The sequence below is a fragment of the Macaca thibetana genome, chromosome 14, assembly GCF_024542745.1.
Source record: "Macaca thibetana thibetana isolate TM-01 chromosome 14, ASM2454274v1, whole genome shotgun sequence".
NCBI lineage: Eukaryota > Metazoa > Chordata > Mammalia > Primates > Cercopithecidae > Macaca > Macaca thibetana.
Window position 1 is genome coordinate 13,887,193 of NC_065591.1, and position 16,913 is coordinate 13,904,105.

At 39.2% G+C, this 16,913-nt stretch overlaps 2 protein-coding genes across 2 annotated transcripts in view; one reads left to right on the plus strand and one right to left on the minus strand.

The window, feature by feature from the left end:
* The window catches only part of MRPL16 (mitochondrial ribosomal protein L16), a 129,324-nt gene that overhangs the window by 56,689 nt on the left and 55,722 nt on the right, over positions 1-16,913 (plus strand). The gene's annotated exons all lie outside the window — the stretch shown is intronic.
* Positions 3,762-7,568, minus strand: OOSP3 (oocyte secreted protein family member 3). The gene is made up of 4 exons (XM_050759218.1): positions 7,496-7,568; positions 5,629-5,807; positions 4,609-4,794; positions 3,762-4,132 (listed from the first exon to the last, which is right to left on the minus strand). The coding sequence occupies exons 1-4, from the start codon at positions 7,566-7,568 to the stop codon at positions 4,052-4,054; spliced, it is 519 nt and encodes a 172-aa protein (XP_050615175.1). The 3' UTR covers positions 3,762-4,051.

Below are 16,913 nucleotides of genomic sequence, written 5' to 3' on the forward strand. Positions count from 1 at the left end.
AAAATGGAAGATATGTACATAAATGTATAAGATATAGATAACTTCCCATGGATGGGACCAATCCAGGGGGGTGGGGGATCAACGGAAGTGCTTTTTTTCTCTCTTTAGAACTTTTTTAATATAATTTACTTTTTTCTGTTTCAAGGTCCTCTGTAATATATCAGCTCATTTTGAGGGATCTCACTTATCAGTGGTTCTTGGGTTTTCAGGCACTTTATGCAAATGTTGCAGGCTCCTTAAACCAAATATCTTTTAAACTACATACAAAAATATCTGCAAAGGCATTTTTGTAGGAATTCTTAGCAGTAACCACACAATGCAGTAAAAATCTAATAGAGAACACAGCTTGGCAGAGACAAAATAATCCATGCTTACCATAAGCAAATGTTAGTGTGTAGGATGAGCTTCAACAAAAACAAAGGCTATTTTCCGTAAACTTTTACACTCAGTAGTTAATCCAGGCAAGGCTGCTAATGAGGTAGTTCAATGTCATTCCCCCTAACTTAGTGGTAGTAGAAAATGAAAGGTTACGGCTATTCAACTAAGCCAACGGGAAAATCATGACTCTCCCACTCTAAACTATTTCTGGATCCTTGCGAAGAATTTGCCAACTTCCTGACGCTCTCCCTTTTGGCATATGGAATATTTTCACCAACACACACAAAAAAACAGTACTGATTCTGACATTGCAAGCACAACACCATTCTCAATTTTATTTCCCATAGGTGAAGCTTTCACCAAAGGCCATGCTACTTCGTTCTGAATCCGCTTCAGGACATCACTATTTCCTCTTTTATCTTTGCCTGGAAATGTAATGTTTGGGCAAAGAAGGAAAAGGGAAAGTAAGAAGCAGGGATGAGTGAGAGAGAGACAGCAGGAAAAGGAAATGGGTGGGAAACTGAACACTGCAGTTTTCTCACAACCCCTGACAGGGTGCGTCATGGGGGATGCTCATTACTTAACAGTACAATGAGATTCCAGAACATCAGCCAAATCCCTAGTCTAACCTGGGCATAAAAATTGCATGCTAAAAATAAAATACGTTTTTCCCCAAATAATTTATTTAAAATTATACGTGACATTCACATGGAAATTAACACCAAACTGCAATATGCTTTTCATTTCCAATGTACAAAGAGTTTTGTTTCTGAGAATGGCAAATTCTAAACAAGTAAAATAAATATGGCATTTATTTAAATAGACTGGGCCACAGATTAATCTTAATTAACTGGTGTTAATTGATGGGAGAGAAAATGTCCTATCAGAATTGTTGTAAGAACTTTTGAATGTTCTTGACATGCATGTATTTAAAGATATACTAAAAAGATTTTTAGTTTAACAGTTTTGGGTTACAGCTCCAGGGATGGGGGTGGGGATGATTGACTATGCATTTGATATGTGTCTTATTTAATCATAAGGTTCTTTCCCCCATAGCACAGTACATATAAATGCAAAGCGTTAGTGCTTTGACTGTAATAGGATATCTGCATAAAATGAATAAACTTAACACCTCATCCAATAAGCCAGAAAATACCAGCACTAAGAACGCAGACAGCGCCAGCTTCCCTCCCCCGAACTGTGCTGCCGCGAGAATCCCGAGCAAACCATAAAGCCAGCTTGGAAAAGATGCTCCCAGGAACAGAGATGGAGTAAGGCACCAAAGCAGGACGCCATTCCACAGCACTGAGATGATACAGAAGTGGGAGAAGTGGGAAAAAAATATCTCTTGGGAACATCAAAGGCGCGGCAGGCGGTGGGGCATGGCGGCCCCCAACACTTGGATTTCCCAAAGCGGATCAGATCCTGGAAGAGCGTGCAGCCCAGGAGCAGGCCGGGAGGCAGGAGCTGGAGCAGAAGGGTCAGCAGGAAGGGGCAGCCGGCGGGAGCCACAGCGAGCACAGCGGGTTCAGCGCTCAGTGCTCGCATAGGAAGCCTTGGCCTACGCGCCAGCGTTCCGCGCTGCCGGCACCGCCACCGCCGGCCCGCAGAGTAGTGGCGCGCCGTGCGCCCCGCTTAGCCTCTCTCTTTAGAGCTTTAAATCTTTTTTTTTTTTTAGACGGAGTTTCCCTCTTGTTGCCCAGGCTGGAGTGCAATGACGCGATCTTGGCTCACCACAACCTCCACCTCCCGGGTTCAAGCGATTCTCCTGCCTCAGCTTTCCAAGTAGCTGAGATTACAGGCATGAGCCACCACGCCCGGCTAATTCTGTATGTTCAGTAGAGACCGGGTTTCTCCACGTTAGTCAGGCTGGTCTCTAACTCCCGACCTCAGGTGATCCGCCCACCTTGGCCTCCCAAGGTGCTGGGATTACAAGTGTGAGCCATCACGCCCAGCAATCCTCCTTTCAAGTCACACACCGGGGCCTATTATGGGGAGGGGGAGGAGGGAGGGGGGAGGGATGGCATTGGGAGTTATACGTGATGTAAATGATGAGTTGATGGGTGCTGACGAGTTGATGGATGCAGCACACCAACATGGCACAAGTATACATATGTAACAAACCTGCACGTTGTGCACATGTACCCTAGAACTTAAAGTATAATAATAAAAAAAAAAAAAATATGAAGCATCACAGCTTTGGGACACTGATTACGGTTCTCACTCTCTGTCTGCCTTTACCACCCCTGGCTCCCATTCTGGACTTGATGGGCTTTTGGCTTAAGGGACAATGGAAAAACAAGAAATATTTTATGAATGAAAGTAACAAGTTCCTTCCAAATGAATGCTATATATGAAAGAGACTAAATATGCAAACTCGATCCACTCTTGGTCCTGATTAAGACAAACATTCTTGCATGTTTTCATTGCTGAAATGGAAACTACCCACTCGTACCACCATTTTCTGAGTTTTCCAGCTAGTTTTCATTCTTAAATTACTGAGGTTTTTTGAAGGAGGAGGACAGGAGGGGTATGAATATACTGTTTATATTTAAAGGATGATGAAAATGTCAAGTAATGTTTTCTATGAAAACACTGAACAGTTTCTATGAACTGTAACCAACTTTAGTCCTAATTAACACACAAATCCTTGCTGGTCCCCTTACTAAAACAGAAAGCAGTAGCTGCGTTGGTGCAGCAGGTCTATGTGTGTTGGTTGCCTATTGTCTCACTACCATCTGTGCCTTTCTCTGCCCTACAGTGTTGGAGCCAAGAGTTCAAAAATTAGATTTTCCAGCCTCCCATTTAGGTTCTGCCAGCAGGAAACACTGATGGAGATTAAAAGACGTCTATCTTCACCCAGTTATTTTCAAATAACAAATATCTAGTCAATAAACCCCATTGACTAAGGTTTCCCAATATGAATAGGATCACACAGGCAGGACTTGAGCCCTCAAGGTTTTGTTAGAAATATCTCAAGAAGATCCTCATGAGCATGTTCCAGAATGATGTTATTACTAACTGGAGAGTGGTCATTGAAATAAAGAAGGATGGTCCTAAGGGATCACTAAAGGCTTAGTTCCTAGAGTGCCAAGAATAAAAACTAATCTCACCCTATTGATCTTGAAGAAAGATACAGAAATATTCTGCTATCGCTGTTTCCCAAAGCCATGGGCCTATAGGAGGTCAAACTTTATACTCTTATTTCCTGGTTGATCCAACGGTGTTCATTTCTGTCATGGATACTAAATCTTTCTTAAAGGAATTAAACAACTATGTAGGATTATTCTCAGTCTACTGTATTTAAAACATGACTTGTACACTAACAGCAGGTGGAGGACAGAGACCCTTCCATGCCTACATCCCAGCCTAGGTTGTTTTGAGATTATAACCCGGTCGTCAAGAAGCAAAGGCACAGCATATTTTATTTGTAAGATCAACTCCACATAAAAATTATACTTAGACATCATATTATAAGAGACTATGCAAGGGCAGCATGGCCTGTGTTTAAAAGGAACACTTTTTAAAAATATATGAAGCACTGGGCACTATCCCAACCCAATGTTCTCTCAGGAAGTGGCACCAAAAATTGATAAATCTGTAGTGAGTGGTTCAAAAATTAAATTTTAAGTAAGCTGTAGCAACAGAGTTATCAGGATTGCCATGGAAGAACCTAGAATATAGCTACATTTGCACTCTCATGGAGTAGTGGATGAGACATATTAAGTAGGAGTGACGGATGAGATGCCTCTACCTACAGAGAAAAAAGAAAGGTAGTTAATGAAAAGTTTCCAATGTAACCACTTGATAAACTTGGCACAGAAAACACATTGACTAATACATTGACCAGTGAACATGGAAGACCTACTATGTGCCAGGGATTAGAGGGAAGGGTTGAAAGACTTGAAAATTTTTATTCAAGTGTCTGAGCACTACTTAAAGTGAACAGTTTATTGACTCAGATTATGTTTAAACTATACTAGAGATTTTTGTCTATTTGTCATAACTAGGGTAAAGGGAGACTTATTGACAAGACCAGGATATATGTAGACACATGGAAGTAGCATTTTTTCTAAACATGATTGAAATGTAATGTGAGACCCATCACATAGGCACTATTTAAACAACAAATACCCTCCTTAGTAGAGATTCGAGCTTTTTCTTCCTTATGTCAATACGATCATTTCTATGTGGACACTGCCATGTTTTGTCTTTTCTAAGGATCCTCACCGAGGAGTCCTGAAAATATGGAATCTGAGTCAATCCAAATAAGCTAGGGTTGGTTAAGTTCCAGGGAGAATGAGAATTGGTAGAGGGAGGGTCATTTTGGAATTCTGTAAGATTGTTATGGATAGAGCTTGAAGTGGTATCCAAAGATGATGAGCTGAAAGTTTTAAAGAAGACACAATTTGCACATCAGATTACATTTAAACATAAACCAGTAAGTCTCATTTTGTCTCAATTCATTTTTGTTCCTTCTACTTTCGCAGTAGTAGATTTACTACCACTGCTACCTCTCTGCCTTCTACTTGTCTTTTTTTTTTTTTTTTTTTTTAAGGATTAACACACTTCCATTTAGGGGTGTTAGTTCAAACAAACAACAACAACAACAAAAAGTCCTACCACAGGAAAATGTATTCTAAACAGAAAACGTTAGCTCTGATAAGCTAAATAAAATCCCCAAGACAATCTCTTACAAGCATAAACTGAGAATCCTGGCTCTTTTAAAAGTTGTCGTTCATAAACTACTAAAACGTTAACAGCATTCATCCATTGATCCTGAAGATATAGCAAAGTTTCAGGGATTTCCCCAAAAGTCATCGGGCCATAGTATATTAAGAAAACATCTGGCCGGGCGCGGTGGCTCAAGCCTGTAATCCCAGCACTTTGGGAGGCCGAGACAGTCGAATCACGAGGTCAGGAGATCGAGACCATCCTGGCTAACACAGTGAAACCCCGTCTCTACTAAAAAATACAAAAAACTAGCCGGGCGAGGTGGCGGGCGCCTGTAGTCCCAGCTACTCGGGAGGCTGAGGCAGGAGAATGGCGTAAACCCGGGAGGCGGAGCTTGCAGTGAGCTGAGATGCGGCCACTGCACTCCAGCCTGGGCGACAGAGCAAGACTCCGTCTCAATAAATAAATAAATAAATAAATAAATAAATAAATATCTCACACTGACAGTACACACAGTGCTACTGCAGGGTACAACCTAGGGGTTAGTTTATTATTTGAAACGCTTGCAGCTCTTACCTCTTTCTGAATCCCACACTCAGTGGCAGGGTAATTAAACTCATATCCCTTCGCAGTTACATTGGTTACAGGACAGCCAGTTCCTAGAGATGCTTCATCAGAATGCAAAATATGATCCTGACCAAGTAAAGTTGGTTCAGCCACAACCCAGAACATAGAGGAAGTACATCCTACTGACACTGTTGAAAAAAAATATTAAAAAGATTTAGATAGCAATTTTATGCTAAAGGACACCCAGAGAAAGTTTGAACATAGCATATTAAAAAAAAAAAAAAAAAAAGATACCGCTGTAAAACAGCCTTGAGAGATACAATATGATCACTCAGATGAAATGGTAAAATTGTAAATGAAGGATCAGTCCCATTCAAGCTTATCTGGAGACAACCTGTCTCCTCCCCTTCCAGTACTGTTTCCTTAAAAGTTCAACATTGGCTGGGCGCGGTGGCTCACGCCTGTAATCCCAGCACTTTGGGGGGCCGAGATGGGTGGATCACGAGGTCAGAGATCGAGACCATCCTGGCTAACACGGTGAAACCCCATCTCTACTAAAAATACAAAAAAGTTAACCAGGCGAGGTGGCGGGCGCCTGTAGTCCCAGCTACTGGGGAGGCTGAGGCAGGAGAATGGCGTGAACCGGGAGGCGGAGCTTGCCGTCAGCCGAGATCGCGCCACTGAACTCCAGCCTGAGCAACAGAGCGAGACTCCGTCTCAAAAAAAAAAAAAAAAAAAAAGTTCAACATTAAGCTAAATATGGGATGCTGTCTCTGCTTCTTTTGCTGTGTGGGGTTTACTCTGGATTGGGGGAGCCTCAAGCTGGTGTGCTGGCCTTGAGTTTACATAACTAGGCCGGTGTAAATGACTGATAGGGCACTGAAGCTGCAGCTTCTATGGCCTCTGACTCTCATCCCTGGCAGACATCTACGACCCACGTGGGTGAAGAGACAAGGGAAACTGTACCCTGGGGCATTTGTTAGACCTGCCAATAAGATGAAGATCTGCACCTGCTCTGTCTCCACCCTGTATCCTTCTGTGATGTACAAGGAAGATAGTCTCAGATTAAAACCTTGTGTGGTGAGTCTGTCAACTCAAAACATTCACAGCTGTGGTGCTACAACAGCATTTCTTCATTTTGTGTCCATTAATTCTACTACCGGAAGCATATCCAAAAAACGTTTTTAGACAAAAACATGTCCCATAGATAAAGCAATTCATCACTGTATTTTCATGAAGAAAAAAACTAGAAATAACAAAATTACATGTATTTTATACGTAGTATTTCTATCCATTAACTTTTTAAATAAAGAAAAATATATAGTTTAGATGAGAAAAGATTACTGTAAAATATGGAAAAAGTAAGTGGAATGTAAACAAAATGATTAATATTAATGGTAACAACTTTATGACTTAGGGAGAATAAGAAGTGAAAGAAGAAAGAATGAAGAACTTTATTTTCACAACCTGATTTATGATCACTAACTCATGACCATTTAGGAGGCAACAGGGCCGGACAGGAGGCAGGTGGCAGGATTATGAGTGGGAGATCAGGGTGGGAGGTGGAAGAGCAAGTTGAAACCTTAAACAGAGAAATATTTTTCCACAGGTAGGGTGAATAGGGTGAGAAAACACAACAGAAAACACCTAAATCCAGAGGAAGAATAAAACTAGCTCTTTCCTAAGCATTAGGATAAACTAGATAAATCACTTGCTTTGCGGGGTGGTAGAGAGCAAACAAGAGAAAGCAATACCACTACGGAAGTCAGAAAACTACACTGGAAAGTCACTTCTACTCAAAACAGCAAACAGTAAAAGGCCCACAACCGCTAAGAAACTATGCCTTCAAACAACAAAATAGAAGGGTCACTCGTACCTGACTTTTGCTCAGAAAGAGTCAAAATCACGCACAAAAGGAAAGACGATTGTAACCCCACAAAATCCTTCATGACATCAGCTGCCAACTAATGACCCCCGAAAAATTCAGGAAATTGGAAGCAGCTGCCCTGCTTTGGATACTTTTATACCCGCTACCACACCCAGCTGACGACATTTACAAATCACTTTTTGCCAATGGCTCATATTTTCCAGGAACATACTGTTTTTGCCAATTTAAATTGTTTAATGTTTGGAAAATACAGAAAGTATAAAGAACAAAATTAAAACTCTTTATAAAAACCGCTACTTTTATATTCACAGATAGAATTTTTTCTCCCTGCTGAAACTTGACATTCTCTTGATCACTCCAGAACCAAAATCAGGCTGCAAAGTACCACTGACAAATCTTTGAGAACTGTGACTTCTTCAGGCCCTCAATGTTCCTAGAACAGAATGTTCACAGAGTGTCAATGCATGTTTATTGAATTGTTAGGAAATGATTTTCAAACTTTAGCAGCATCAAAAACACCTGCAGCACTTGTTAATCCACCGATAGCTGAACTGTGTTCTGGAGACTGTTATTCACGGCTGGGAATCAGAGGGCCAAGAATTTACAATTCTGAAAGTTTCCAGGTGCTGCTGATGCTGCTGACCCCAGGATCACACTCTGAGATCGTGCCTCAGGCATGGTCACTTTAGAGAGTATTTATTTCAATGGCTTCCAAATTTTAGATTAACTTTCAAAATCATCTGGAACACTATTTAAAAATATGTGTATCAATCAACCCAAGTGTCCATCAGTGACAGACTGGATTAAGAAAATGTGGCACATATACACCATGGAATACTATGCAGCCATAAAAAAAGGATGAGTTTGTGTCCTTTGTAGGGACATGGATGCAGCTGGAAACCATCATTCTCAGCAAACTATTGCAAGAACAGAAAACCAAACACCGCATGTTCTCACTCATAGATGGGAATTGAACAATGAGATCACTTGGACTCGGGAAGGGGAACATCACACACCGGGGCCTATCATGGGGAGGGGGGAGGGGGGAGGGATTGCACTGGGAGTTATACCTGATGTAAATGACGAGTTGATGGGTGCTGATGAGTTGATGGGTGCAGCACACCAACATGGCACAAGTATACATATGTAACAAACCTGCACGTTATGCACATGTACCCTAGAACTTAAAGTATAATAAAAAAAAATAATAAAAATAAATAAACAAACAATAATAAAAATTAAAAAATAAAAATAAAAATAAAAATATGTGTGTCTTAACCCCAGTCTAGTCCATTGAGATCTGTTGTAGCTGGAAATGTAAGAATGCATATGAGTCACTGTAGCGTCTTGTCAAACATGCAAATTCTCAAGTCTAACTCAGTGGGGCAAGACCTAGGAATCTGCATTTTTAACAGTTTCCCCAGGTAACTCCTAGAGGCTGACACTTTCAGAAACTCTGAGCAGAAGTCCTCAGGGCTGCTGATGAGGGAGGGAGGGAGGTAGACCTCTAATTCTCCTTCAGTTATTTTCATTTTATTTATATCTGTTTTATGTTAGATCCTATTGGGGTTTTTTTGAAAACACCAACATTATAAATTCTCAGCATCCTTTGACCTGAAATGTAACATCATAATTTTAAATAAGAAATCAGATGTACCTGGGGCTACCCATTAAATGACCTCTTTGATGGATCAATAAGGAATAAAACAATGAATCCAAATCCTATTTCTCATCATATAGTCTCCTGACACTCCCAACATCTATAATATAAACTTTGCAAAACAAGTATGTTATCTGTGCTGCTAGTCATTATCTTTTGAGAATCTGGGATGACCAAAAAGAAAACAGAGACCAGTCCAACTAGCATGACATTGGGCCAAGTTCCAGAATCAGTAGTCTACACACAGCCTTCCCATAACAGATATAAAAAATAAAATAAAACAAAAATTCCTTCACCCAAAGAAACATTTCACATCTCCCTCCCAATTTAGCTTCTTCTACACACCCACATATTATAACAGAAAAAAAAGACATGGAAAAAATCAGTTTGCTCCCACACCACTTTGAATCACCCTCAGATCTGGGAAGGAAGAGCCTCTGCTCAGGGACCCATGCTTTAGAGGGTATCGCCCTGAACTACTCCATCATGTTCTTCTCTAGGCACAAGAAATGTGTTGAAACAAAGGAACATGCCATCCAAATCCCAAGCCTTCATAATTTCCTGCCCAAATGGCCTTGAACTTACATCCGAGGACTGCTTGAGCCCCTTCCCTGAGTCAGTTCTCTCAGGTGTATATAGCCCTGGGCCTAATGGTGGCCAAGGGGCAGTTGTCTGCTGGAAATATGGACAGAGCTTGGACACAACGCCTGGAGTGTCCACACATGTGCACTTGAGGCCCCCTACAATGCAGGTCAGAGTGGGGTTAGAAAGAGGAAGGATTTAACCATGGGCCACAGGCAGGGGAGGGTAGTAGAGCGGAGATAGATGGTGGCTCTCACCACATTGCAGTGTTCCAGTGTGAAATTCTAGAGATTCTATACTCTGAGAATTCTAGATTAAAGTCTATCTTTCTATCTCATTATGAAAGTCAGTTTGTCAAAATAGGAGACATAATGTATCTTGTTTAACAGTTTCTTCATTTAAAGCTTTTACATAAATATACATGTATGTGCCTCCACTTGTACCCTTGCTCCAGTCCCCATGCATGTGAGGTGGGAGCAGACTTGGGGCCATTTGTCCTCCACGCAAAGTATTAGGGTGGTGAAAAAGTAATCTCGGTTTTTGCCATTACTTTTAATTTGCAGTTACTTTTAATGGCAAAAATCGTGATTAGTTTTGCGCCACCCTAATAACTTATCTTGGGAGAGATCTACTGATTTCCTTGGGAACTCTCTTAGGACCTTGTCTTGCTTTGCCAATAAGCCTGAAAGGAGCTGAGTTTTACTAAACATCCTTGTGCTTAGGTCACTCGTCAAAGTTCACCCTCAGTAAGTCAAGCAAATAATCAGAATTACGTAACTCTTACTTAGCATGGAGAGAGGTGAAACAAAAGGTGTTGATTATTTCAAAGTGGATCTGTTTGATGAGATAAAGGAATTCCGGGTAAATGTCGACAACATATTTAATGCTTGGGCCACTTTGACTTCAACCCCAGATGTTTACATCCCCACGGCACTCTTGATTTCCATGGAAGGCCTCTCTATCATTTACTTTTTTTCTAGTTTGCTCCTGTAAAAACTTCTAATATTTATCCAATGAGATTATGTACTGATATGTGTTATTAATTTATCATTTGGCTTAAGGATCTGAGGTTCCTTTCAGCAAACATTTGATAACCTCTTACATCATAGGCATTTAGCATGGTACAGCGGAGGGCACAATAGTGAACGAGAAAGACGTATCCCGCCTTTGATGAATTCACAGCCAGGCAGGGAGACGAACATTAAATACACACAGTTAAGAAATAATTCTGCAAAAATTAATTGCTATTCTCATAAGTGCCGCAAACAAACGTACAGAGTGTCAAGAGAGTGGCTAACAAACGGCCAGAAAGTACTGGTTCTTAGAGATCACATTTCAAGTCTGGAGTTTTATTCGAAATGCAGGAGGTCAGGAGTTCAAGACCAGCCTGGCAAACATGGCGAAACCCCGTCTCTACTAAAAATACAAAATTAGCCGGATGTGGTGGCGGACACCTATGAGCCCAGCTACTCAGAAGGCTGAGGCAGGAGAATCACTTGAACCCGGGAGGTAGAGGTCGCAGTAAGCCAAGGTCTCGCCATTGTACTCAAGCCTAGGCAACAAGAGTGAAACTCCGTCTCAAAAAAAAAAAAAAAAAAAATGAAGTTCTGATACATGCTACAACATAAGCGAAACTTGAAAACATCATGCTGAATGAAAAACTAGTTATAAAAGTTATATATTGTATGATTCCATTTATATGAATGTCCAGAAAAGGCAAAGTATAGAGACAGAAAGTAAATAAGTGGTTTCCTAAGACTGGGAGGACTGGTTAGTCACTGCTGATGGGTGTGAGGTTTCTTTTGAGGTGATGAAAATGCTTTATCATTGGTTATGGGGTGATAGTTTGCACATATTTGTGAATACACTAAAAACCATTAAACTGTATACTTCAGTTCAGTGAGATGCCAGAAATTTGTGGTCAAAAGCTAAGAGAGATAAGAATTTAGGAGATTTACTATGTACAATATTAAGTTGCTTCTAGAACCATCATTAGGATTGGATCCCATTATGCCCCAAGGAGACAAGTACAAAATCTGTTCCAACTCACCTGGCCTCTTTCTTTCCTGGAAAGGCCCAGAGAATACTACCTTAACTAGACATTAACATATGAATTAGTAAAGGGAATTTGTTAGGATTGACAGTGAAAGATTTAGCCATTGAAATTATCTCAGTCACTATAATGTGATTCCAGATGAGCCAAAATTAGATGGCAGTACCTAATCATCAAAGACAAGTTGTAGAAATTACCATAGCTGGCTACAGAATCAGAGTGACAATAGAAGTGTTTTGATCCACAGTGATTTATGATATCATCTAACAAAACATGAGGTAACTGGGAACGAAATAGATGGTCAACTGATTAAAATACTGCTTGAACTATATAACTGGAAAAAATTCTTAGTATAGTGTGTTATTTTTCTACATAACTACCCCAAGACTTAGTGGCTTAAAACAATCATTTTCTCACAAATCTATGTGTAGAAACTTAGGCTAAATTTAGCTAGGCACTTCTACTGGTCTTGGCCAGTGTTATTCACATGACTTTAGTCATCTGGTAGCTCAACTAAAGCTAAAGGCACTTCATTCAATGTCAGGCAGTTGGCAGCCTACAGCCAGCATGTTTCAGTTCTCCTCTATATGACCTTTCTAGAAGGTCACAGCTATAACAACTAGAACATGAGCTCAGGTTTATACACATTGTGGGTCACAGAATTCAAAACACAAAACCCAATGCAGAGGAATTTTTAAATTTCCACCTATTTCATATTTGTTAACTACCTCTTGACCCAAGACAGTCACATGACCAGGCCTTAATTTAAATCTAAATTTAGAAAGATGTTCTATATAAAGATATATAAACTTTTGGGAGGCCGAGACGGGCGGATCACAAGGTCAGGGAGATCGAGACCATCCTGGCTTGAAACCCCGTCTCTACTAAAAAAAATAATACAAAAAACGAGGTGGCGGGCGCCTGTTCCCAGCTACTCGGGATGAATGTCATTTCAAGCCTTGGAATTTAAATGAGATCAACATAGGAGAATGAAGAGTTTTAGAAACTGAATCTTAAGAGATTGCAACATTTGGAAGTCAAATATATTAGGAGAAAGTAGCAAGAAAAGACAAAAAAGGAAGAGTCAAAAGGTAGAAAAACTCCAGAAAAGGATGGTGTTCCAGCCAAATGAAGTCAGAAAAAGAGAGTAATCAACTATCAGTTCAAGTAAAATGAGAATTTAGAATCACTGTTGGAAGCAGCAAAGTAGAAGTGACTTGTTAAAAACCAGTTTTAGAAAAATCTGTAATAGATACACAAAACATTAAGAGAAAGGAATTGAAGCATACAACTACAAAGTCATCAAATCACAAAGAAAGCAATAGAAGAAAAAAGGAAAAAAAAGAACTATCAAACAGTCAGAAAACAATTAACAAAATGGCAATGGTAAGTCCTTACTTATCAAAATTACTTGAAACTTAAATGGATTAAATTCTCCAATCAAAAGACAGAGTGGCTGCATGAATAAAAGACAAGATTCTTGGCCAGGCATGGTGCCTCACGCTTGTAATCCCTACACTTTGGGAGGCTGAGGCGACCAGATCACTTGAGGTCAGGAGTCTGAGATCAGCCTGGACAACAGGGTGAAATCCCATCTCTATTAAAAATACAAAAATTAGCCAGGCATGGTGGTGCTCACCTGTAGTCCCAGCTATTCCAGAGGCTGAGGCAGAAGAACCCAGGAGGCAGAAGCTGCACTGAGCTAAGATCACACCATTGCACTCCAGCCTGGGCCACAAAGCAAGACTTGGTCTCAAAAACAAGCAAACAAACAAACAAACAAAAAACAAGATTCTACCTGCAAAAGACTCATAGTAGCATAGTAGCTATAAGGACACACAAAGACTAAAAATGAATGAATGAGAAAAGATATTCCATGCAAATGGTAACCAAAGGAGAGCAAGGGTGGACTTATATCAGACAAAAGAGACATTTCCAAAAATTGTTACAAAAGACAAAGAAAATCATTATATAATGATAAAGGAGCCAATTCATCAAAAAGATATAAAAATTGTCAATATTTATGTACCCAACATTGGGTGCATAAAGCAAATATTAACAGAACTAATGTGAAAAATAAACAGCAAAACAGTAACAGTCGGTGACTTTAATACCCCACACTCAACAATGGATAGATAATCCAGACAGAAAATCAATAAGGAGCTACCATATTTGAACAATACTTAGACCAAAGAGACCTAATAGACATATACAGAACATTCCATCCAACAGCAGGGAAGTACACATTCTTCTCAAGCACATATAAAACATTCTCCAGGATAGATCACATTAAGTCATAAAATAAGTGTTAACAAATTTAAGAATATTGAAATTATATCAAGTATCTTTTCTGACCCCAATGGTATGAAACTGGAAATCAATAATGTGAGAAAAATTGGAAAATTTACAAATACATGGAAATTAAATAATATACTCCTGAACAATCAATGAGCCAAAGAGGAAATTAATGAGGAAGCAAAAAAGTATCTTGAGACAAATGAAAAGGTAAACTCAGTATCTGAAAACATATAGGATGCAGCAAAAGCAGTACTGAGAGGAAAATTCATAGTTATAAATATCTACATTAAGAAAAAGTAAAGATTTCAAATGAACAAACTAAGTTTAAATATTAAGGAACTAGAAAAATAATAATCTAAACCCAAAGTTATCAGAAAGAAGGAAACAACAAAGATCAGAGCAGAAACAAGTAAAATAGAGAATAGAAAAACAATGGAAAAGATCAACAAAACTAAGAGTTGGATCTTGGAAAAGATTAAAAAAAAAATCAACAAACCTTTAGCTAGACTAACCAAGAAAAAAAGAGAGAAAACTCAAATAAGTAAAATTATAAATGAAAGAAGTGAAGACATTACAACTGCTATCACAGAAATACAAAGAATCATAAGAGACTACTACGAACAATTATATGCCAGCAAATTGGATAACCTAGAAGAAATGCATAAATTCCTAGCCACACACAATGTACCAACACTGAATCACGAAGAAATAGAAAATCTGAGAAGACAAAAAATATAAATAAGGGGACTGAATCAGCAATCAAAAACCTCCCTACAAAGAAAGGCCTAGGACCATATACTTCACTGGTGAATTCTACCAAATATCTAAAGGATTAATGGCCATTCCTCACAAACTGTTCCCAAAAAATTGTAGAAAGAGTATTTCCAAACTTATTTTACAAGATGAGTCTTACCCTAATATCAAAGCCAGATAAGGACACCATCAAAAAACAAAAAATCACAGGCCAATATCCATAATAAACATAGATGCAAAAATCCTCAACAAAATACAAGCAAACCAAATTCAACAGCACATTAAAAGAAATAGATGCAAAAAAGAAAAAAGCAATCGAAAAACTTTAGCATCCTTTCGTGATTAAAAAAAAAAACTCTCAACAAATTGGGCATAGAAGAATTCTACTACTAAGCCATTAAAAGGAACAAAATAATGTTAATAATAAGTGAGAAAATACGGTTTTTGGTTTTTCACTTCTGTGTTACTTAGAATAATTGCCTCCAACTCCATCCAAGTTGCTGTGGAATATTTGAGAAAATATTTGTGAACCTGTATCTGGTAATAGATTAATATCCAAAATATGTAAGGAACATGCAATTCAATAGCAAAATGAAAACAAAAACAAAACAAATAACCTGATTTTAAAATAGGCTAAGGACCACAACATTTTCCAAAGAAGACATAAAAATGGCAAACAGGCATGTGAAAACATGCACAATATCACTAATCATCAGAGAAATTCAAATCAGAATCATCATATGATATCACCTTATACCTGTTAGGGTGACTATTATGAAAAAGACAAAAGATAACAAAGTATTGGCAAGGATGTAGAGAAAAGAGAATCCTTTGTGTTTGCAGAATATAAATTTGCACAACCATTATGGAAGACAGTGTGGTGGTTCCTCAAAAAATTATAAATAGAACTGCAATATGATCCAACAATCTTACTTCTGGGTACGTATCCAAAGGAAACAAAAGCAGTGTTTCAAAGAAATATATGTACTCCCAGCTGGGTGTGGTGGCTCACGCCTGTATTCCCAGGGCTTTGAGAGGCCGAGGCGGGTGGATGACCTGAGGTCAGGAATTTGAGACCAGCCTGACCAACATGGTGAAACCCTGTCTCTACTAAAAAAAAAAAAAAATAGAAAAATTAGCCAGGTGTGGTAGCTGACGCCTGTAATCCCAGCTACTCGGGAGGCTGAGGCAGGAGAATCACTTGGACCCAGGAGGTGGAGTTTCCAGTGAGCCGAGATTATGCCATTGCACTCCAGCCTGGGCAACAAGAGAGAAACTCCATCTCAAAAATAAAAATAAAAATAAATTTTTTTAAATATATACATATATATATAATATGTACTCCCATGTTCATTGCAGCATTATTCACAATAGCAAAGACATAGAAACAACCTACGTATCTGTTGATGGATGAAGGGATAAAAATTGTGATTTATATATATATGTGTATGCGTACATATATATATTTATATTTCTATAATAGAATAGTATTCAGCCATAAAAAAAAGAAGGAAATAGTGCCATTTGACACAGCATGGATGAACCTGAAGAATATCATACTAAATGAAATAAGTCACAGACAAATACTATGGTCTCATTTATATGTAGATTCTAAAAACATCAAATATCAAATACATGGTAACAGAGAGTAGAATGGTGGTTTCCACGTATGTATTATATAAATATAAGAGAGAGAGAAAGAGATTTATTACAAGGAGTTGATTCATGCAGTTATGTAGGCTAAGAAGCCCCACAATCTACTGTCTGCATGCTAGAGATCCAGAAAAGTCAGTGCGGTGATTCAGGCCAAACTGAAGGCCCGAGAAGCAGGGGAGCCGATGGTGTAAATCTCAGTTTGAGGGTTGGGGAAGATAAGATATCCTAGCTCAAACAGGTTGGCAGGAAGCAAAAAAAGAGGTGAATTCCGCCTTCCTTCACCATTTTTTTCTATTCAGGATCTCAATAGATGGATTGATGCCCACCTACATTGGAGACAGCATTTCTACTTTCCTGAGTCCACCAATTAAAATGCTAATCCCATGCGGAAACACCCTCACAGA

Bases quoted from the DNA above. Each gene is read 5' to 3' on its own strand.
- OOSP3 (XM_050759218.1), bottom strand. From the start codon at position 7,568: ATGAAGGATTTTGTGGGGTTACAATCGTCTTTCCTTTTGTGCGTGATT. The intron at 5,808-7,495 runs GTACGAGTGACC...TTTTTTCAACAG, and splicing joins TCTTTCTGAGCAAAAGTCAG to TGTCAGTAGGATGTACTTCC. The intron at 4,133-4,608 runs GTGAGGATCCTT...TTTTCTCTGTAG, and splicing joins CATATTTTCAGGACTCCTCG to GTAGAGGCATCTCATCCGTC.